Source organism: Callorhinchus milii, unplaced genomic scaffold (genome assembly GCF_018977255.1).
Source record: "Callorhinchus milii isolate IMCB2004 unplaced genomic scaffold, IMCB_Cmil_1.0 Scaffold12, whole genome shotgun sequence".
Classification (NCBI taxonomy): domain Eukaryota; kingdom Metazoa; phylum Chordata; class Chondrichthyes; order Chimaeriformes; family Callorhinchidae; genus Callorhinchus; species Callorhinchus milii.
Window position 1 is genome coordinate 8,416,832 of NW_024704753.1, and position 22,706 is coordinate 8,439,537.

The following is a 22,706-nucleotide window of genomic DNA, read 5'->3' on the forward strand; positions in this document are numbered from 1 at the left end:
CACAAACAGTCGTGGACTGAGTGCTCAATTTATTATTACTTTTTTGAAGGATTATTATCCCCGGAAAAATGATCCGCCAATCGACTATCAATTTGTATATCCAAATTTGCAGATCACACAGCGAGGCACAGTAAATTGTGTAGATGGGAGCAGGAAGTTACAAAGGAACTTAAATAGATTAATTGAGTGGGGAAAACAGTGGCAGATAGAATTCAATGTGGGGAAGCGTCATGTCATCCACTATGGATCCAAAAATAGCAAAACAGAATATTTTATAAATGGTGAGAAACTAAGAACTGTGAGGAGCAAAAGAATTTGGGTGTCCACAAATACAAATCACTAAAACAAGCTCACAGGTACAAAAAGTTATCAACAACAACTTGCATTTATATAGCACTCCTCACACAGGGTAGCATCCCAGAGCTCTTGACAGTGGTGGAGCATGATGCCGAGCTGGGGGAAAGGGGAGGTGACCTTAGGCAAGGACGAATAGGGAAGTCTTCAGGCATGACCTGAAGATAAGGAAGGAGCAAAGCAAAAGGATAGAGGAAGAGTGTATCAGAGTTTCAGGGCGTACTGGCTGAAAGCACGGCCACCAATGGTGGAGCAGAGGGCATGAGGGATGTGCAGAAGGCCGGAGCCAGTCGAGCTGAGGTGGGATGTAATGAAAGTGTGGATCAGGGTCTCGGCAGTCTGCGGTGAGAGGTAGAGGTAGGCAATGTTGTGGAGGTGGGGAAAAGAGGAACAGATCACGGCACGAATGAGGGGTTTGAAGGATAGCTGATGGTCGAAAAGGACACCAAGGTTTCGGATTGGCTTGGTGAGGTGTCGAGTACACCCATGAATGGTGATAATGGCTGAGAAGAAGAAAGAAGAATCTTTGCATTTGATACAGTGCTTTATCATGTCTTTGAGATGTCTCAAAGCGCTTTGCAGAATATACTGTAAAGTGACTGTATATTTTGTGGGTGAAACTTGGCAGCCAATGGCGCACAGCAGTGTCTCACAGTCGTGGATTGAAGCGACCAATTCATTATTATTATTTTATTACTATGTCAAAACAAACCAGGAAAGGTGGTACTGCAATGCCTCACATCAGTGAATTAAGGTGCTACGTCATTGAGTTTTAAGACACAAATGCACACCTACGATTATCCATGCAGTGAACTTGTAATAAATACCAACTGGAAAATGTCCAGTGGAGGCAGGGCCAAGCAGGAGAACCTCTGTCTTGCCAACATTGAGCTGGAGGAAGTTGGCTCTCGTCCAGGACTTGTTGTCAGACGGACAATTAGCCGGGACATCAACGGTCCTGGAGTCGAGTTTGGAGGCGGCGAAATAGATTTGGGTGACATCCGCATACATGTGGAAATTGATCCCATGCCTGCAAATGACATTGTCGAGCAGGAACATGTATAGATCGAAAAGGAGGGGACCGAAGTCAGAGCCCTGAGTGACACCACATGTGACAGTGCGGGGGCTAGAGGAGAAGCTGTTGGTGGTCATAAAGTGCAGATGGTGCAAAAGGTAGGATTGGAACCAAGCAAGAACAGAACCACTGAGGTGGAGGTGAGAGGAGAGGCGGTGGAGAAGAATAGAGTTATCAACAGTATCGAAAGCAGCTGAGGGGTCGAGAAGGACGAGGAGACCCCATGTTCACCCTATATCTGCGGATGACATTATAATCCTTATAATCCTTGCATTTGATATAGCGCTTTTCACGTCGGGAGGACGTCCCAAAGCGCTTCACAGAGCACACTGTAAAGTGTATATTCGTGGGCGAATGTGGCAGCCAATTGCGCACAGCAATGTCCCACAAACAGTCGTAGATTGAAAATGACCAACTTATTATTGTTTTTTGTTTTGGAGGGATTATTATTAGGCGTGTGGAGTAAGGAAACTTGCCCAAGGTTTCACCCTGCCTGGAATTGAACTCAGGTCTCTCGCTTGCAAAGCGAGTGCTCTAACCACTGAGCTACAGGACTCCACAAATCAATGAGGGAGATGGAGTCACTGGGGGACAGCCACGTTTCTGTAAGCCCAAGAATATCAATGTGTTCATCCAGGATGAGGTCATGGTTAGCAAGGGCTGTATTGGAGAGGGAGCGTACATTTTGGAGGGAAATGCGGATAGGTTTTCTGGTGGTGGGGGGGGATGGAGGAAAGAGTGGTATAGAGAGTATTTGGGGTCGTGGGGGAGAAATGACTGGAGTTTGAGGAGCAGGACCAGTGCAGACGGGAGAAGGGGGGTAGGGCACTCATCGTGTTATTTACCAGGTTGCCCAACCTGGAAAATACCTCAGAGAAGTTTAGGGGGAGAATAGAGAATAATAATAATAATAATCCTTGCATTTGACATAGCTCTTTTCACGTCTTCTTGACGTCTCAAAGTGCTTCACAGAATATGCTGTAAAGTGAATTGACTGTATATTTGTGGATGAAACGCGGCAGCCAATTGTGCACAGCAGTGTCCCACAAACAGTCGTGGATTGAAAATGACCAATTTTTTTTGTTTTGGATGGATTATTATTAGGCGTGTGGTGTAAGGAAACTTGCCCAAGGTTTCGCCCTGCCTGGAATTGAACTCAGGTCTCTCGCTTGCAACGTGAGTTCTCTAACCACTGAGCTACAGGACTCCACATTGCCAAGAGGGAGCATATAGATGAGGAAGAGGAGGTGGCCAAGGATGGTGATCTGGGGTACATCATAGATGGCCAGGTGTGGACAGGAGGAGGAACCATTTGAGGAGATAAAGTGAAGGCAATTTGTTAGGTAGGACTCGAACCAGCTAGTGCAATCCCACTGAGATGGATGAGGGAGGAGAGTTGGTGGATGAGGTTGGCGTGGTCGACTGTTGAACACGATGGAGAGATCCAGGAGGATGAGAAGGCAGAGGGAGTCCTGGTCAGAGAGAGAGAGGTCACCGTTTGTGACCTTGACAAGCGTCGTCTTTATGCTATTGGCAGGGCGGAAACCAGATGGAAGCGACTTGAGGAGGAAGTGGAGGGAGAAGTCAGAGCAAAGCTGGTTAGTGACAATGCATCCCAGAGCTTTGGTAAAGAAGGGCAGGTTGGAAATGGGTCGGTAATTTGTGAGGTTGGAGGTTCCAAGGGTGGATTTTTGAGGAGGGGAGTGATAACTGTGGTTTTAATGGGGAGAGGAACAGAACCTGAAGGAGAGCGACTAGTTGACTGTGTTGGCCTACAGCGGGGAGAGGAGGGGGATTTGGGTGACCAGAAGCTGGGTGGGGAGGGGTCTTGACAGCAGGTGGTGGACTTCATTTGGGTGATAATAATAATAATACTTGCATTTCATATAGTGCCTTATCACATCTTCAAAGCTGTTAAGTGAATTGACTGTATATTTTTGTGGGCGAAACGCGGCAGCCATTTGCACACAGCAGTATCCCCCAAACAATCGTTGATTGAAGTGACCAATTTATTTTATTTTTGAAGGAATTATTACCCCAGGAAAAGCGATCCGCCAATTGACTAACAACTGGGTTCCTATTTACTGCTAGGTAAACATAGGCATGTGGAGTAAGGAAACTTGCCCAACATTTCGCCCTGCTGGGTATCAAACCCAGGTCTCTCGCTTGCGAGGCAAGTGCTCTAACCATTGAGCTACAGGACTCGAGGAGATGGTGGTTAAGAGGGAGGTGGGAGTGATCAGTAATCCAGTTTCACTGGAGTCACTCTTCTTGGGGATAGACACCACAATTGCACTCTGGAATACTGATGGGGTGCATGGCTCAGAGAGGATCCTGTTGGCCAGCACTAGGAGGGCAGCTCCAAGGCGAGTTGGGGGTTCTTGGTTTGGACCTGTAAGCTCCTCACCGTTCTCCGTCTCCTTCCTCAGAACAGCTTTCAGGATTTCAGTATTGATGCCATCCACACCAGCTGCCTTGCCATTGGCACCGCAGTGTGGAGTCCACCTCCTCCCAGTGATCTGTATCATTTAGGCCCTCAATCTGGCCAACATCTTCCACTAGCTCTTCCAACCTCCAAGCAAATGCGTCTTTGCTACGGCCTGTTGGGTCAGACGCCAACTCTGGGTAATGTTCCGTCCAAGCCCCAAGGAAACCCTCATGGGTCTGTGGTAGAACACTGCACCCATCCAATACTGGTACGAGCCCAGAGGGGTCCCTCCGGCCATGGTCGATGACAGACTTCAACCACTGTGAAAAACATTTGGGATCATCCTTGTACAATTGCGCCCCCTTTCGGAGTGACGCAGCCCATTGATCCACTTCATTTCTCTGATGACTTTCCTAGCTTTGTGCCGTGCTTGGTCTTATGTTGCCTTTGCTGCAGTTCTAGCTTGCTCCAAGGACGCTTCCAGAACTGCTTTAAAAGCCTTCTGCTTTCGCCTAATGACTCTTGTTCCCTTTATCGTTACCCTGACCGGGTCCTGCATCTGAGGTGGCTGCCTTGCAGGCTGTAGCTTCAGTTTCTTTACAACCTCAGCTGCAGAAGCAAGAAAGTCCTTGGTTTTCTTGTCAATCGTCAGCCCTCACATAGAATCAGCCCCAGGCTTCATGTCCGGCGATACCCCTTGCGTGCTGGAGTACCTTGGTATGATTACTCGCAGCATAAGACACACCTACAGCTGTAACCAGACAATAACCCTTGTGTCATAGGGTCAGCACTTCCCTCTAGAAGACCAAGGCCTTCCCTCTTCACACTGAAGGTGACTGGCCAGTGGTCAGAGATATCCCAGCGACATCGAACAATGCAGTTCGAATAGGATTGAATAGGACAAGCAAATGGCTGGTGTATTTGCCTACAAAAACAGTCACAATACTTGACATTAATTGCTTGGGAAACAATGAGACAGCTCAACATTCCCAGGTTTCTTATTGACTGTTTCACTCTCATATATTACCTGGGTTATGACAAACCATTTACTGCAGTGTTTAAATGTCTCTTGACAACAATTTGATTGAGTGTCAAAGTCCTGATGATTATTATTACACAGAAAAGATAATCAAAACTCCCCAAAGGCTGCAAAATTCAAATAAGAAAGTAGGATAATTGGTATAAATATTAAAATTGGAAATGAGAGCAGAGATTAAATATTGGTTCCTAAGAGAAGAATGACCCCACGTTTTATACTTAAGTTACATCATCTGGTCTTAACTTGTTTCCGTAGATACAAACATGTTGCATCGTAATGGCAAATTTGTCATTCCTACCATGCCAGCTGGAAGATTGGATCATATTCCTTCTAATAAGGCTGATTTTGATATTTCTAACTGGTAAAGAAACAACCACAGCATTGCAGTGATGCAGAATTATAATTAATAATCACTGATTTACTGTGAAGTGAGGTGACTTTGTATTTTGTGGGTGAACACAGCCAATTTGTAATGTCCCACAAACAGCTATGAAATGAATGACCAATTTTATCTGGGGAATTGTTGGTCAGGACTCTGGGAAAAACACCTTTCTCTTTTCGATTAAATCCATAACCTCCATGTGAATAGGCAGACGGGACCTCGGTTTATCGTCTCATCTGAGGCACGGCACCTCTGACAATGCAGCCCTTCCCCAACTTTGTACTTGAGTGACAGCCTAGATTGTGAGCTCAAAGTTCCAATCTGGGGCTTGATCCCATAACCTACTGACTGGTTTTCGATGGTGAACATTGAATGAGGACAGGCCTGAACTTAGGTGTGTTGTTCCCTACAGTAGAATTACTGCAGATTAATAATAATAATAACATAGCCAAATATTCACTGTCAAAGGCCATTAATAAATCATGGCCACTTGGTAGTCCTAGTGGAACTATTGGAGAAAAGTGAAAATATTGATGACAGATGGGAGAAAATTGATGACAGATGAAAAAATAATTTATTATTTGCTTGGTTGTATCTAATTTACCCCTACTAAATAGATGCTTGCATCCCCCCATTCCCAAATGGACATATTAGAAAAAATGTTAGTTACTTTCTTAGCATATTGGAGTCCTGTAACTCAGTGGTTAGAGCACTCGCCTTGCAAATGAGGGATCTGGGTGCGATTCCAGCAGAGCAAAAAGTTGAGCAAGTTTCCTTACTCCACACGCCTCTGTTTACCTAGCAGAAGTTGGAACCCAGTTGTTAGTCGATCGGCGGATCGCTTTTCCGGGGGTAATAATTCCTTCCAAAACAAAAATAATCAATTGGTCACTTCAATCTACGACGGTTTGTGGGACACTGCTGTGCGCAATTGGCTACCGTGTTTCACCCACAATATATACAGTCAATTCACTTTACAGTATATTATGTGAAGGGCTTTGAGATGTCTCGAAGATGTGATAAGGCGCTATATCAAATGCAAGGATTATTATTATTATCTTCTGTGAAGAGAAATTCCACCCGAGTCTAGATTTACATTATTTATGTTGCATTTAGAGCATCCAGAGTTTAGCAACATTTGAATCCATTTTTTCATAAATTATTTTAAGATCGCAGAAATCTGACTTCAAAGTTGACATTGAAATCAACATTTTGCCAAATCTATGGACTCTCTAAAATGACGCACAAAGCACTAAATCTAGACCCTGGAGGAATTTCTCTCTGCCTAGTATTTGCACCTATTTCAAGTAGTTGTAAGACTGAATCTCAGCAGTTGCAATCATGCAAGTAGTTAATTTGTCAGAAGATTTCTTGTAATTTCAGCCACCAAATTGAAACTTCCCGCACTGTCCAAAAGCACTTTTTGAAAAAAATTCTCTGAACCGTACTCTAATTAATTATTATTAAAAATTGCTTGATGTTATACCAAAATAGATTAATCTGAATGATCACATCAGAAGTCATTACCAGCCTTTTGAATAATGAATTTCTTTGCGGTGTTAAAAGCAAAATAATTTTTTTTTGCTGTATAAGTGTATACCATAGGATTTTGTTTAAATAAAAGACAACTTAAATGAATATTTGCCTAAAATCTGTTGAGAGATAACTGAACTCAACAACATACTGTAACTACTTGTGTGAACTACTAACTTTCAACAACAACAACTTGGATTTATATAGCGCCCTCCACACTGGACGGCATCTCAGAGCGCTTCACAGTAACGGATCCTGGGACCGAGCCAGGGGGAGGGGGAGGAAGGTGACCAAAGGTCGAAAAGAAAGGTCTTCAGCAGAGACCTGAAAATGGGAGGGGAGGGAGTGAGACGAAGGGACTGAGGAAGGGAATTCAAGAGCCTCGGGACATAGTGGCTGAAGGCACAGCCGCCAAGGGTGGAACGGAGGACTCGGGGGACGAGGAGGAGGCCAGACCCTGAGGAATGAAGGCAACGAGTACTGTTTTGAGGAGAGAGGAGGTCAGAGAGGTCGGGAGGTGCAGAGGAGTGGAGGGATTTGAAGACAAGGGTGAGGATCTTGAAGTCGATCCTCTCTGGGACAGGCAGCCAGTGCAGTCTGGCAAGGACTGGGGTGATTGGGGAGCGGAATTTCGTGCGGGTGAGGATGCGGGAGGCAGAGTTCTGAATGATCTGGATTTTATGGATGATAGTGGATGGGAGACCGGTGAGGAGGGTGTTAGAGTAGTCCAGCCGAGAGGTGACAAAGGCATGGACCAGTGTTTCAGCGGCTTTTGGGGAGAGGTATTGGCGGAGACAAGAGTTGCGTCATAGGTGGAAGAAAGCGGTGCTGGTGAGTGATGGATGTGGGGGAGGAAGGATAATTGGGGGTCGAACCTGACGCCAAGGTTGCGTACAGGTTCGGAGAGTTTTAGGGGGAGGTCGGGTAGGCGGAGGAGGTGAGCGCCGTGAGATTTTAGATGTTGACAAGAGCTGAAGAGTATGGCTTCCGTCTTGTCAACGTTCAGCTGAAGGAAGTTTGGCTCATCCAGCTCCTGATGTCTGACAGGCAGGCTGACAGAACATCAGGGGACTGGGGGTCGCAAAGAGAGGTGGATGTCGTCTCCATACATGTGGAAGTGTACCCCATGTCTGCGGATGACAGAGAGAGCATGTAGATCAGAAAGAGGAGGGGGCCAAGGATGGATCTTTGTGGTACCCGCAGGTGACCGGGTGAGAGCGGGTGGAGAAGCTGTATGTGCAGATGTACCGCTGGCGGTTTGTGAGGTAGGACTCGAACCAGGCGAGTGTAGTCCCACTGAGGTGGATAATGGAGGAAAGGCGTTGGAGGAGGATGGCGTGATCGACTGTGTCGAATGCGACGGAGAGGTCCAGGAGGACAAGGAGGCAGAGGGAGCCCTGGTCACAGATAGAGAGGATGTCATTTAAGACTTTCACAAGCGCAGTCTCTGTACTGTGGATAGGGCGGAAACCGGACTGGAGAGGTTCGAAGTGTTAGTGGGAGGCGAGGTATGCGCGAAGTTGATTGGCAACAACGTATTCTAGGACTTTTGAGAGGAAGGGCAGTTTAGAAATGGGGCGGTAGTGGCTGGGGTTTGAGGGATCTAGGGAGGGTTTTTTGAGGAGTGGGGTGATGACAGCAGTTTTGAGGGGGGCAGAGACTGATCCGGAGGAGAGGGACTGGTTGATGACGTCAGTCAGTCATGGGCAGTGGAGGTGGAGCTGGGTGACCAGTAATTTGGTGGGGAGGGGGTCAAGGCAGCAGGTGGTGGGTTTCATGGAGGTGATGGTGGGTGAGAGGGAGGAGGGAGATGGGGAGAAAGAAATGTAGAATGGGGGTAGTAGTAGGAGCAGATGATGGGGAGGGTGAGGGAAACAGAGAGGGCGTGGTGGTGGGTGACAAGAGGCAGGTGGATGAGGCTGCCTGGCGGATGTTAAGTATTTTAGGTGAAAAGAAGTCCATGAACCTCCTCGCACTTAGCATTCGATATGAAAATTGAGGAGGTCTGAGGGGTGCACGGAGGAGGTAGTGGGTGGTGGAAAAAAGGATTTTAGGCTTGTGTTTAGCCTCCAAGATGATGTTGGAGTAGAAGGCCATTTTTGCGCACGTAAAAGAACAATGGTATCTGTGAAGATGCTCGAGCCACAGTTGCCGGTGAACCTTGTTCCACTTTTTCTAGCAAAAAATCTCAAATTAGTGATATAGCTGTGACATAACCCTAATTTCATTTAAAACACATAAGCTGAAATAAATTGCTGCAGCTCTATGAATTATTACATTTACTGATTACTCGGACATCCTTGGGTGAACATTGGACTTTTCTCCTGAGGCCTACTAATGGCAAAACAGCTGTTGTTTATCAGCATTTATATACTATGAATTATTGAAGCATAGCATGGTTAACCTTTTATTTAAAAAAAAGAAATGTCAGGCTTGTACAATTTGATTGTTATTGCTGGTGTGTTATAATAATTCTTGCATTTGACATAGCACCTTATGACGCCGTTGAGATGTCTCAAAAGTGCATCACAGAATATATTGTAAAGTGGATTGACTGTATATTGTGTGGGCAAAATCTGTTGTTAGGTGCACAAAAATGTTCTTTGTTGTTTCAAAGAAATGTAAACTTTATCCTAATTTAACACTAAAAATCCTTGCATCTTATCTCGTGTTGAAATGTCTTTAAAGTGCTTCAAAGAATTTTACTAACTTTTGTGTTTGCCAATTTGCACACAGCAAAGTTCCACCAAATACAATTTAACTAAAATTCTTCATTCAATTTGTACCTGTTGGGCGAGGGCATTGTTGTGTGCAAATTGACTGTTGCGCTCATCTGCAAATACAGACACTGCACTTTACACTAAATCTTGTGAAGTGCTTTGAAACATTTTGACGATGTGATATGGTGCTATATCAACTTCAAGGATTATCATTATTGACCCAGACTGTGACTGTGGATTGGCACTGGTGTTCCTGGCAAGAGAAACGGCTCCATAAACTGATGTACAGGGCACTACACTGTGATGGAAAACTCACAGTCATTATGAAGGTGATGTGTTGAAACGAAAAAAAGTAGAAAAATAACAAAGTCAAAGAACAACTCAAAAAAAACATTTCTGAAGTCATCCAAATCTTCAACATCCATATTTAGATGTTGCCACAGTAACCAAACCTCCAAATTACAGATAATAATATCTCACATAGATTGTGGTATATAATTAGATATTACTTTATTTTCTTGCTTTTGTCAAAATGAGCTAAGCGGCAGTGCAGATTGATAGGCTGACATTCTTTCCATTAGTCTGGCCGATCATTGAGAAAAAAAGTGCCAATAATACACTCCATCAAGTTTGGAAATAATTCTGCAAATTTTTTTTGTTAAGTGAACTTGAGTTGCAAGAAAGTCGAAGAGAAATAGGTGGGCACCTTGACTTGCCCCATCTCTCCAGCAACACAAATAAAAGTTGTTACAGTTAGTGAGTGAGGAATAATAACAACAATCATCTTTGCATTTGGTATAGCACCTTCCACCTCAGCAGAAATTAGTTTTCACAGGATATAAGGTAAAGTGTAGTATGTATTTGTATGCGTATCATGAACCTTTTCTGGTTAGGCCTCAGCTAGAGTACTGTGTTCAGTTATGGTCACCACACTTTAGGAAGGATGTTAAAGCTTTGGAGAGGGTACAAAGAGATTTACCAGAGTGGTACCAGGAATGAGGGTCTTCATTTATGAAGAGAGGCTAGAGAAGCTAGGGTTATTCTGCTTGCAGCAGAAAAGGTTAAGGGGAGATTTAATAGAGGTGTTCAAAATTATGAGGGGATTCCATAGAGTGAACAGGGTTAAACTGTTTCCACTGTCGGATGGGTTGGAAACGAGAGGACATAGATTTAAAATGGTTGCCAAAAGAACCAGAGGGTAGGTGAGGAGAAATTTTTTCACGCAGTGAATTGTTCGGATCTGGAATGTACTGACTGAAAGGGTGGTGAAAGCTGATTTGATAACAACTTTTAAGAAGGAAGTGGATAATTATTTGGGGAGAACAAGTTTGCAGGGCAATGGGGAGAGAGCGGGAGAGTGGGACTAATTTGAATAGCTCTTTCAAAGAGTCAGCACGGACACAATGGGCCAAATGGCCTCCTTCTGTGCTATGATTCTATGACCCTTTTTAATGTGGTCACTTAGATCCAATATCTCAGCGGCTGTGCCTAAGCGAACTGTGAAAAATGGCTAACTTCTGGGTCATCACTTTCTGAAGCACACCTGACATTGTAGAAAATTCTTAAATCTAGTCTTAATTTGAGAAATGGTTCTTCTTAAGAAAAATGGAGATCTGGCTTCCAAATTAAGATGGAATGGAAAAATGTTGTTTGATCTTAAATCAAAATGGCTAAACTAAGTACAGGGTAAAACTTCAGCCCTCTATAGTCAATTGTACCTTTTGAGTGTGGCAACAGAATATATCACAATTAAAATGAGTCATCGGGGCATGAAATGACAATACCCGCCAAACCTGGCTTCGTGCTTTTCAGTTCCTCTTTTAGTCTGACCTTCTATTCTCTCCCTCCCCCTCCCCCCAATGAAATATAACTTGCTCATAGTGCTCGACCTAGCATCCCAGCAGAAAACAGACAAACCAAGAAACCGAGGCAAGCGAGTAACAAGCAACCATGGGACTAATTTGGAACTCCCCAAATAAATATTTCACGAGCCAAAACTTCGAATTTAACAAGATAAAATAATCCTGCAGTTGAATAAAATACACCTGTTATGGATATGTGGAGCTAGCCTGCAGGCTCAGGGAGAGGTTTAAGAGTTAATAAGGAGAGCGGGAGCAGATGGGGGGAAAATCAATGAAATGCAGAAATAAAATGTTTGCTTCCAGTTTTCTTTCATACATCCCAAAGCTAAAAAGGTGTGGACGACTTGCAGAGACTTGTATAGCCCTGTTTGTAGTGAAGTGTTCATTCAACACAATCAATACTAAAGCTTTGAAGGGCTTTTTCAAATCCCCATCACAATATCTCAGATCTGTCTAATCGTTCCGAGCACAGTTCATCAAACAAGGTGAAAGGAACAATGTAATAATAATAATAATCCTTGCATTTGATTTAACGCTTTTCAGGTCTTCTAAACGTCTCAAAGCGCTTCACAGAATAGACTGTAAAGTGAATTGACTGTATATTTGTGGATGAAACGCGGCAGCCAATTGTGCACAGCAGTGTCCCACAAACAGTCGTGGATTGAAAATGACCAATTTTTTTTGTTTTGGAGGGATTATTATTAGGCGTGTGGAGTAAGGAAACTTGCCCAATATAAACTTTCACCAATATAAACCTGCTTTCATTGACTTTGCCAGTCCTGCAAAACAGCAATTTCAGGGTTTAAACATGTTTTCACTAGCAGGATTGTAATAGGCTTTTGAGAAGGCTGAACAGTTATTTTTAATAAGGTTAGCTATGGATTTGTGGCTCTGATTGCTCTGGTGTATAGCAAACATGTCTACCAAGATAAAGGGTACACTACAATCTCTTCTTATTTGGAAAAAATGGGAGTCATCAGGATAGAGATTAAAGAATTAGAGAGTCCTCTAATTTCCTGAGCCTCATACATCCAGGAGAATTTACTTGTTATATTGCATTGACAGGCTGAACAGCAGTAAAAGGATATTGGTGCTTTAAGAAGGCTGGAAGAGATATGCGTATCACGTTTTGCTTCTGTTCGTTTCTTTACTGTCAATTTGCTGATAAAAATCCCTTTCCGCACAGTAAAGTTCGGATAACTAAAATGGTAGTTGTGGTGAATGGTTCCTCTGGTGAATAAAAAGTCTTATTTGTATTAAAGGAGAGAAAAATGGGGACAAGTACAGCATTTCTTCTGCCCTTGTTGCTCAGCGACCCTTCTCAAAGACATCAATTTGTTCACTTTAAAGGTCAAAGAAAATTAGAAGGTTAAAGTTTTTTATCTAATTTTTTTTTGAAATTGTTGCTTCAAATGAGCTGAAAGTTCGGGGGTTATTTTTCTCACCTCTGCCTCTTCTTCCATCCTCCCCACTCCCCACCCCCCACCAAGCTATTCTTTAAATAACAAGACACCTTCTAATGTCAGCGTTGACTCCTCCAATAATCAGCAGCCTGCTTACACCTAAAATTGGAAAGTAGTTCTTGACTGCACATCAGCTAGGGCTATTAATCTACATTTTGCTTAATGGCTAGTCATGTTGAAAATAACATTATTATCCTGAACCTGAAAGTAAAAGATTAATCACTGCCTTGCCACTTTATATGTGCATAAGTCATTTTCCACAGAAGCTCAACATTAAACTTTTTTTTAAAGCACTTATAAAAGCCTTATAAAATCTATTCCACAGAGGGTTTATGTGTAGTCTTCTCCAGACCATGGAGAGTACCACGTTACCATCTCCACATAGAAATGGCCGTATGAATACCATGTTTAAACTGTCCGTACCTTGTCAAAAAAGACAACTTAACAGCTGCTTACTTTTTTCAGACCATCAGCTACGTATAGTAGCGTGGCATTTCAGCGACAGCAACATCAGTCTGTGTTTTCAAATGCCGTGAATGTGTGTGTGCACAGATATCCTACAGCTCACTGATGGAGAGGATTGTTCTGAAGTGACACGAGCCCCGGCTGGTCCTGGCGGTGCTGCGCTGCTCTGACTTGTCACTGTGTAGCCCTCACCTCTCTCTTGCTGTGGTGTCCAGGAACGGTAATCACACCCACATCCTTTTCCTTCAACGCCTCCACTAATAGACACACTTGCATCATGCGCACAAATTTATGGTTTCCTGTCCCAATAAGCAATGTGTTTTATTTGTCTATTTTAGAATCCATCTGCTGTTCCTGGTGCAATGGGTCTCGCTCAGCTGTTTAAACGTTCACCTCACTTGTTATGCTTGTCATCTGGTCGCGTGATTTGCCAGCATGAGCAAGGTTTATAATGGGGTGAAAATTGCAATGTTTGCTAACAGATTTGATGTGCTATAATTATCACATTGAATCTGTTAAGAAACATCGCTATTTTCACCCCGATATTACAGGAGGTATTCATTCTATCGTTCATGGTATGTGTTGTGTGTGTGTGCGTGTCTACAGCAGGGGATCCAGAACAAATCCTTCACTGCTTCAACAGTTTTTTTCAATTAATATCACCCTCTGCTTCTCGTTGCTAAGCTAGTTTTCAGTACAGTTTGCCATTAAATACAGGTTAGAGTTCAACCAGAAACTTAGAAACCTGCTTATCTGGGTAACCACTTTTACCCATTGTGTGCTGTATTGATGCCACATTGTTGGAATCAAACACTCAAAAGTGTAATGTTTCATTGATTTTTATTGTGGACACTAGAGGTTCAAAGTCACTTTTATACATTGTTACCTCAGTTTACAAGAGGTTTGGGAGCACATTGAAAATTCTTCAGGAGGAGCATTTAGGTTAAAGTGTTTTATCTCTTAAATTAAAGGAATATTATCATTAATTATGGAACTACAATATTACTAAATGTTTAAATCTGCAGTGCTTTACTGGGACCAACTTTTTGAAAAAAATTCCCTAAATCTGAATTGAATTTTAAATGATAACAATTGTGTTTCAATGTGCAGTACAAACAAAATTATTAAGCAATACTTTTAAAGATTGTGTAATTGGTTAAAATATAAACTTGTTCCATGACCAGCTGGGATGTTATCACACCTTTTTTATAATTTAAATTGTGTCTTATTAGAACATTTCGTAATGAACAACAGTGGCAAGGAGGAGTGAAACTAACTTTGGCCAGTAAATTGGAATTCCTGCAGCTTAGTGGTTAGAGCACTCACCTCGCAAGCGAAAGGACCTGGGTTTGATTCCTGGCCAGGACGAAACGATGGGCAAGTTTTCTTACTCCACACGTCTCTGTTTACCTAGCAGTAAGTAGGAACCCAGTTGTTAGTCAATTGGCGGATCGCTTTTCCAGAGGTAATATTCCCTTCAAAAAGAAAAAAAAATAATAATTTGATCACTCAATCCATGACTGTTTGTGGGACACTGCTGTGCACAATTGGCTGCTGCATTTCACCCACAAAATATACAGACAATTCACTTTACCGTAGATTCTGTGAAGCACGTTCTGAAAACGTGATAAGGCTCTATATCAAATTCAAGGATTATTATTATTCACTCTGAATATTAATGTGTCCTGTGTCTTACTGCACAGTTGCTACATTAAGTTATTTATCTTTTCTCCTGTGCTTCATTTGGTTACATAGAAACATTGACATTTTCTGCACAGAAGGAGAAGCCATTGAACGCTTTGTGTTTGTGCCATTGTTTACCTGTTTTTCTATATCGCTTTTTTTTATATCGCTTTTTAAAAAATTAATCCCACTTTCTCCTCCTACATGTGATATGTCACTGTGACAGGCTTACTTTGCAATGACATATTTTGTGCGCCATTTCTTCCCAGTTTTTTCTTCAGGTGATTTAAATGTTTAGGAATGAGAACCTGAAGATGGCCGGCTGGGTTGTCGCTTTATAAGATTGGAGTCCTGTAGCTCAGTGGTTAGAGCACTCGCTTTGCAAGCGAGAGACCTGAGTTCAATTCCAGGCAGGGCGAAACCTTGGGCAAGTTTCCTTACTCCACACACCTAATAATAATCCCTCCAAAAAACAAAAACAATAATAAATTGGTCATTTTCAATCTATGACTGTTTGTGGGACATTGCTGTGCGCAATTGGCTGCCGCGTTCGCCCACAAATATACAGTCAACTCACTTTACAGTATCTTCTGTGAAGCGCTTTGGGACGTCCTCCCGACGTGAAAAGCGCTATATCAAATGCAAGGATTATTATTATTATTTATTATTATGGCATTCAGAAAACTGAACATATCCCATTGAAGTACATAGAGCTGGTGTGGATGAGGAGGCCTCAGACCCTGTTCACATGTTTTCCAATGGAGCGGCAATTGAATCCTCCACAGCTTGAGTTACCTTAATATGATTGTTTTTTTATCAGTTTGACTTACTCAGTGGGATGGAGGCAACCCTTCCAGTCACTGAAGTGCTTCAAGAAAGAACACTGTTACTGAACCATAGATCCAGAGAAATTTACAGTGCAGAAAAAGATCATTCAGATCATCTACCCTGGTTCTTTGACAGAGGGATCCAATCAGTCTCATTTACCTGCCCTTCCCCCATTACTGCTGCAAACTACTCCATTTTAGCTATCCAGTTGTTGGCTTTTTGCAGAAAAAAATGGAGGCAGCCCTATGCTGTATGTCAGGTAGGTTATCTTGTACAGCAATCAAATAGTTGTTAGTAAGGTTATAGGAAGCTATAAATTTGGTGGAGTGACATTCTGAAATAGTAAAATAGGATTAAGGAGAATTCCAGTGATAATAAATCTTATAATATGTGACTTCTGAATTTTAGCATGAATCAGCCCATTTAGAATATGTACGTTAGAGATTTGAGTTTAAGGAATGATTCTTATTGATATGTTAGTAAATCCACATTAATTAGTTTTGATGTTGAATACCTAAATTGATTTGGAGCATTCAAAGCTAACTGAGAAACATAAGGTTTTCTTTTCATTAAAGTTCTGTTGAACAAGGAGGCTTGCTTGTATTAACCTCTTCACTGCTAGAAATGCTTCTGGCATTTCCATCATCTTCGGTGAATGCGAGCTTGTCCCATGTGAGTCCTTCACATAGAACATCATCTTGGAGAAGCCTGAATTGCATTCTTATGAAAATAATTTTGCAATAAGATCGTATATACATGAAAATATCCTGCCTGAGCATAATCACGCAACATATACAGTAGCATCAAAATCCAATCATTTGTTAGGTAATACACTATATACTGTAAATTGAAACAAAATAATGAGTGTTGTTTGGTAATGAGAGTAATATTTCAGACTATAATTAATCAACTGAGCACACTTTTTTAGCATGGGGCAATATGTGCTTTGCGGCAGCGCCGGGGGAGCACGGGAAATTCTTTTGCATACGTTTGGTAGCAGAAGTAAAGGCTCATTACTTCTCCATAGAAACTTCAAAACATTTCACTTGTAATTGATCACGGATATTTTTGTGCCAGGAAGCACAATCAAACCCTATGTCTTTTTTTATTCTTCTACAATATAACTGATGTCTTTGTGGCATTTTTATTCTATTATCCTGAATCCGAGCTAATTCAGGCTGCTGTGGTTGGATCAATGGCTCCAAGCACCATTGGGCACAAAGTAGCTTATAGATTAACTTCAGTAGCATTGAGGAGGGAATTCTGATGTGGTGAGGGTTTGAAGAAAACGCACTGATTGGCAGAGGTTGTTAAGATCTCTATATGATCCCATTCTATTGTCTGTGGATTTACAAACAGCTGAAGATTTGAAACATTTTCTTCACTGAGCTGCTTTAGCTCCGGGTTTGACGAATGGAAGGAGTGGAGTAGATTGAATCACAACAAATTGCAAGCACCATCAAGTACTGATTGATTTTTACAACAACCTTTTTAGCAGACTTGTAATCTGTTACATTTTTAATTAAATCGGCTGCAAATCTCACAACTAGGGAAGGTGTTAGTACTAACAAACCAGCACCAAATGCAGTTCTTCTCACGCTTGTCAGGCTGATTATATCAAAAAGAAAAAAAAGTGTACGCCATCCATATGCAGAGAGAAAAAATATAGATTGAAATCTTTCTCTGCTGAAATGTTCATGGCCTGTGAACTTCTCACATTAATGCATGATGTTCACATATGAGTGAACTCCCCAACAGTTAATATTACACTTAAAAATGAGTTTAGGAAGTTTGTGGCTTGGTTACCTCTTTTTTTTAAAAAATCATGTTACCATCCAACGGATGTTGCATTATAGATGGAGCTAGTCATAAAAAAATGTATTTTACAGAGAAAAGCTTACTTTGCTTTCAGTGTAATTCAGTAAAATGTACATCACTTCAGGGAATACTGGATAAATCTGCCTGAATTAGGAGTGGTATCTGTTAAGTGTTTTAGATGTGAATTTAGAATGAATTCGCTTCTGACTGGAGGATTGAATGGTGTGAGTTCTATAATCAAACCATTACTTGGTGCACACCATCCCTGACTCTGTCAGACCCCAGCCTGGGAACCCCCTTTTGCAATCCAGCATCAATGAAATTCAGTAATAGAGGAGCCAGGTTAGTGCAACCATTGAGTTGTTTTGATTTGAATTCTGAATAGAGATATCACTCGATACAATATGGGGTTTCATGAATAAGAGTAAAAAAAATTCCACTGGGAAAATTAAGGAATAGAATGACTTTAGGAAAAATAATTTCTTCCCTTTTATCTCCCATTATCTTACAATGAAAATTAAGTGATGAAAGATGTTGATTGTCACATTACACATGTTGAGTTGTATTGCCGTCTCCAGTATTTAGTATGGACATCACTGGTTCAGTACCAGAGGAGTACAGTATATTGGATTTCCCCTCCCCATAGCAGATATCGCCAATGCTTTGGAATCCAAATACAAGAATGCCATCCCCACCTGTTAGCCCCTACTCTGTTGGGAACTAAAATTCACAGATTTGTTGGATACAGCTTCCAGTTTGTAAAATTCCTTTAAAAGGAATCCCATTAAAATTTCCGTTGATAGGGTGGGAACCCCAATGCAGGAGATCACATCAAAGAGGACAGTGTGGTGCCAATAGAAAGGGCCCCCATTTTCTCAATCAGATTCTGTATGAAAGAATAATAATTGTATTAAAAAATATCACAAACTAGAACCTTCCCCCGCCCAACCCGACTTCACAGCCCTCAATTTATTTCATAAGTAGCCTGTTGTTGGACGATGTTCTCCGCCATTGCTGACAAGTTGTTTGTGATCTTTAACAAGTCCCAGTGACAGAAGACCCCAGTATACAGCCGATTGGATTTATTACAGTTATCTGCTGCTTGGAGAGTAATGTGCTGTCAAAGTGGTGAAGGATGAAATCGTAACATTATGTGGTGGTGGCATGGCAAACAGGATTGCGCGTCACATTTTGATTTGCTTAGCAGCTATCATATTTGACGTGTTTATCAAAAATAAAAAGGAAGACTATTAAAATAGGACAGAACTATTTCACTGAACAAACCATTTGGAATTGTTTTGAATTGAACTCACGATTAATTTTGGGGTTTTAGTGATGACCAGGATTTATATTTATGTAATTCGTATTGTGCCAATGATGATGCTCAGTGCACTAATTGTAAGGGTGTTTTACTTGGGAATGATGCAGAAGAGTGGCTGACATTAACTACTATGCAGCAGAGGTTGCAGAAACTAAGTAATATGAATGCGAACACCCACTCTCTTCTCTCCGCTCCCTGCTAGTCAGCCTGTTCATAATTTAGTAGGAGAGAAAAAAANCTCCCTCTCTGTGCTCATGCAAATTTTTGTGTGTCAATTACTGCAAAAAAGACTTGACAGTAATGTTAAAAATCATATTTTTTAAACTACTTAACACTTCACAATTCAACATATGTGATTAAAAGAACACATTTTACAGATGTTGTATGATAGAAAATGTGCTATTTTGAAAACTGAAAGGAACTTTGGTAACCAGACACTAATAATGGGTGTTGTTTGCACACAGAAGGGGAAGTGATATAAATGCTCAGCGTGTAGCCTCTAACAGTGCATTCAAGTGTTAAGGTTCTGGTGTAGGTTTTCATGGGCTGTAAAGCAGTGAAACAGCCTGAGGAGGTATTTGGAATAAAAAGCCAGTCTCAGTTTATGGATTTTGTTTTCACAACAGCCCACACCTCCTGTTCCTATGTAGCACCACAGTCAACCCTGCACAAGTTTAGGAGAAATACCAGGAAGTATTTTTCGAACGGTTACCAGTAACAATGCTGTAATGAGAAAATGGTAGGGTTGATATCCTGGAAGGGTGAGATCAAATGGTCAAGGTCCTCGTTATCCGAATATCTCCAGTTATATTGTAAACTAGGTTACCATTTTAAGAAACATGGGAAAAATATTTCCGTATAAGGTCTCAAACTCACATTTTACAGGATTTGTATTACTTGTGTTAAAATGTTTTAATAATAATCCTTGCTTTCGATATAGCACTTTTTCCACATCGTTAAGAGATCTCAAAGCACCGTAACATGTAGTGCCTGTATTTTGTAGGCAAACACAGCAGCCATTTCTGCACACAGCAATGTTCCACAAACAACTACAAAGTGAGTTGACCAATTTTATTTGGAATTGTTGGCCAAATTTTATTTGGGGATTGTTGGCTCTTTTCAAACAGTACCATGAGATCTTTAACATCCACCTGAGTAGGCAGATATTCCTAAATACAGGAAGCAACACATCCACCAAAGTAGCTAATTCTTCTCTCAACCACCAAACTGGGTTATTTGATCAGTATAATCAGGCTGCTACATGAAACTCTGAGACGTCAATCCAAGCTGCTTGGAGAGCCAGTCCACTGGTGTGATTAAAGAGGTGGCCTTGAGTGCCACTCTGGATGATGTGTCACTTCAGTCAGGGACTGACCTCTGGAGGTTCTAATTCATCACATTTTAAATCAAATGCTGTTCAGAGGATTAGTCAGATCTATAAGTAAGTAGCGAAACAAACTCATTTCAGTTATTTTACTTTGTAAACATACATTGTAATTTACTTTTTAAAGATTTATTGTTAGATATTTAATCAACTCTACTTCTAGTTTCTCTCTTTCTCTCTCTTCCCCAGTTCACCTCATTAATGCTGATAGCTAGTTACCATTTCATATTGAATGCTTCTCTTGTACTGTCTCTGGGTTTAGCCTTGTTCAGTGTAGACTGTTCTGGCACACGGTGCTTCTTTTCCTCTTGACCCCAATTTTATATGGAAGATGGTGACTATTTACCAGGTTATTCATGAGAAAGTTGTAGACAGGGCAGGTTCTTGCTGTGATTAAGCTCTTTAAGACCATATTGTTGTGGAATGTAATTTTCATGATTCATCCGTTTATCTAAATTCCCTGTATGATGGTATCATAGCAAGCTTTAACGAATCCCTGCAGTGTTGAAACTTCTGGCAGATATTTGTTTGTTGAAGAATGTTTCAATTACTGGGGCCCAGGACCAGTGTGAGGTAGTAGGGTCTGACACATGACAATTTCTAATGGGATTCCCTAATAAGGAAACTGGACTGTAACTGGAAATAATAACATAAAAAATCTTTACATTTGATATAGCACCAAGAACATCAGTGTCTCAAAGTGCTTCACAGTGTTTTCTGTAAAGTGTAATGTAGTAATGTGTATTGTAGGCGAACGTGGCAAGCATATGGAGTGTAATTAACAACTGGAACTGGTTGCCAGGACGGGTACTTGAGGCTAGGACCCTGGACTCATTTTAAAAAGAAAGTGTGATGCTGTGATAAGAGTGCAGTAGGATAGCTATTCTGGACAGATGAGATCAAATGGTCTAATGTTGTGGTCTACATATGTTCGGTCTTGAATGCAATGTGCAATTCAATGTTTTTTTTGGTCAGCCAGGGTGTCTGACCATATGGAAATCCATCACCATGATTAAGAGTACCCAAACCAAGCTGGAATTTCCATGTATCCCTCTTACACATGGAAATCCAGCAATAGATTGTTGGAATGGAGTGCTCACTCTCTCCCGAAGGAATGCATCCTGCTTACCTAATTCCAGAATGTGTGGTGTTCCTCAGGTCTCTGTCTTCAGTCCTCTCCTCTTCTCCTCTTGGTGACATCATCCGCAGACAATGGGATGATTGTCCCATTGCACATGTATGCGATGACACCCAACTCTATCTCTCTACTTCCATCCTCGACTCCAGGACCATTGCTGTCCTGACAGATTGCCTGTCAGACATCAAGTCCTGGATGAGAGCCAACTTTCTACAGTTGAACGTCAGTAAGACCGAGGCTCTCCTGATAGGCTCGCGCCAGCTCCTCCGCAACACAGGCACTGGAAGCATCAGCATTCACGGATGCACACTCCACCTCACCAAGGCAGTCAGGAACCTGGGCATCTTGTTCAACCCTCAACTATCCTTTCTCCTCTACATCCGTGCCATGATCCGCTCTGCCTTCCTCCACCTCCGCAACATTGCCCAATTCCACCACTGCCTCACCCCTCAAGCTGCCAAAACCCTCATACATGCCTTCATTACATCCACGCCTTACTATGCCAATGCTTATCAGCCTTCCCAACTCTTCCTTCTACAAGCTGCAGATCATCTAGAACTCTGTAGCTCTTGTCCTCTCCCGCACAAGGCTTCATGACTCCATCTCATCCATCCTCGACCAGCTCCCCTGGCTCCCCATCTCTCAGAGGATCAAGTTCAAAATTCTTGGCCTCACCTTCAAGGCCCTCTATGACCTTGCCCCCTCCTACCTCTCCAACCTGCTAATCCCTTATTAACCTGACTGCTCCCTCCACTAAGCAGGCTCTGGCCTGCTACATGTCACCCGCCCGGCCTGCCCCACCATCGGCGGTCGGGCCTTCAGTCTCTCTGCCCCCACCCTCTGCCTCGCACTCTCCCTTGCCTCCTTCAAGCAATGCCTCAAGACCCTCCTCCTCGACTGTGCCCTCCACTCTCCCTGATCCCAACCCCCCTCTCTCGCTCAGGTCCTAATCCCTGACTGTTCAGCACCTTGAAAGACATGAAAGGCGCTTTACAAATGTAATTTTGCATTGTGTTGCATTCGGCGTAGGTTGACGAGAGCCAAGGCTTGCGGACACCAGAGTGTGCGTTGGGGTACTGCTGGAGTCTAACCAGCTAAAACAGTATAGCTTGCCTTTGATATTGCTGTCCAGCAAACTTTACTGCTGCTGCACCAGGTAGGACCACCCTACCAGTTCGGGCTTTGGCATTCAGGGTTAACAGGAGCTGAGTGG

At 42.3% G+C, this 22,706-nt stretch overlaps 1 protein-coding gene across 7 annotated transcripts in view; it reads left to right on the forward strand.

Annotated features, from left to right (window-relative positions):
- The window catches only part of fhit (fragile histidine triad diadenosine triphosphatase), a 539,096-nt gene that overhangs the window by 482,994 nt on the left and 33,396 nt on the right, over positions 1 to 22,706 (forward strand). The window contains exon 6 of one of the 7 annotated variants that reach the window (XM_042339507.1): positions 14,554 to 14,607. The exons of the other annotated variants lie outside the window; for them this stretch is intronic. Within the exon in view, the coding sequence (XP_042195441.1) occupies positions 14,554 to 14,565 (12 nt within the window). The 3' untranslated portion in view covers positions 14,566 to 14,607. Of the gene's footprint in view, positions 1 to 14,553; positions 14,608 to 22,706 lie in introns of those variants that run through there. 7 annotated transcript variants of the gene reach the window in all.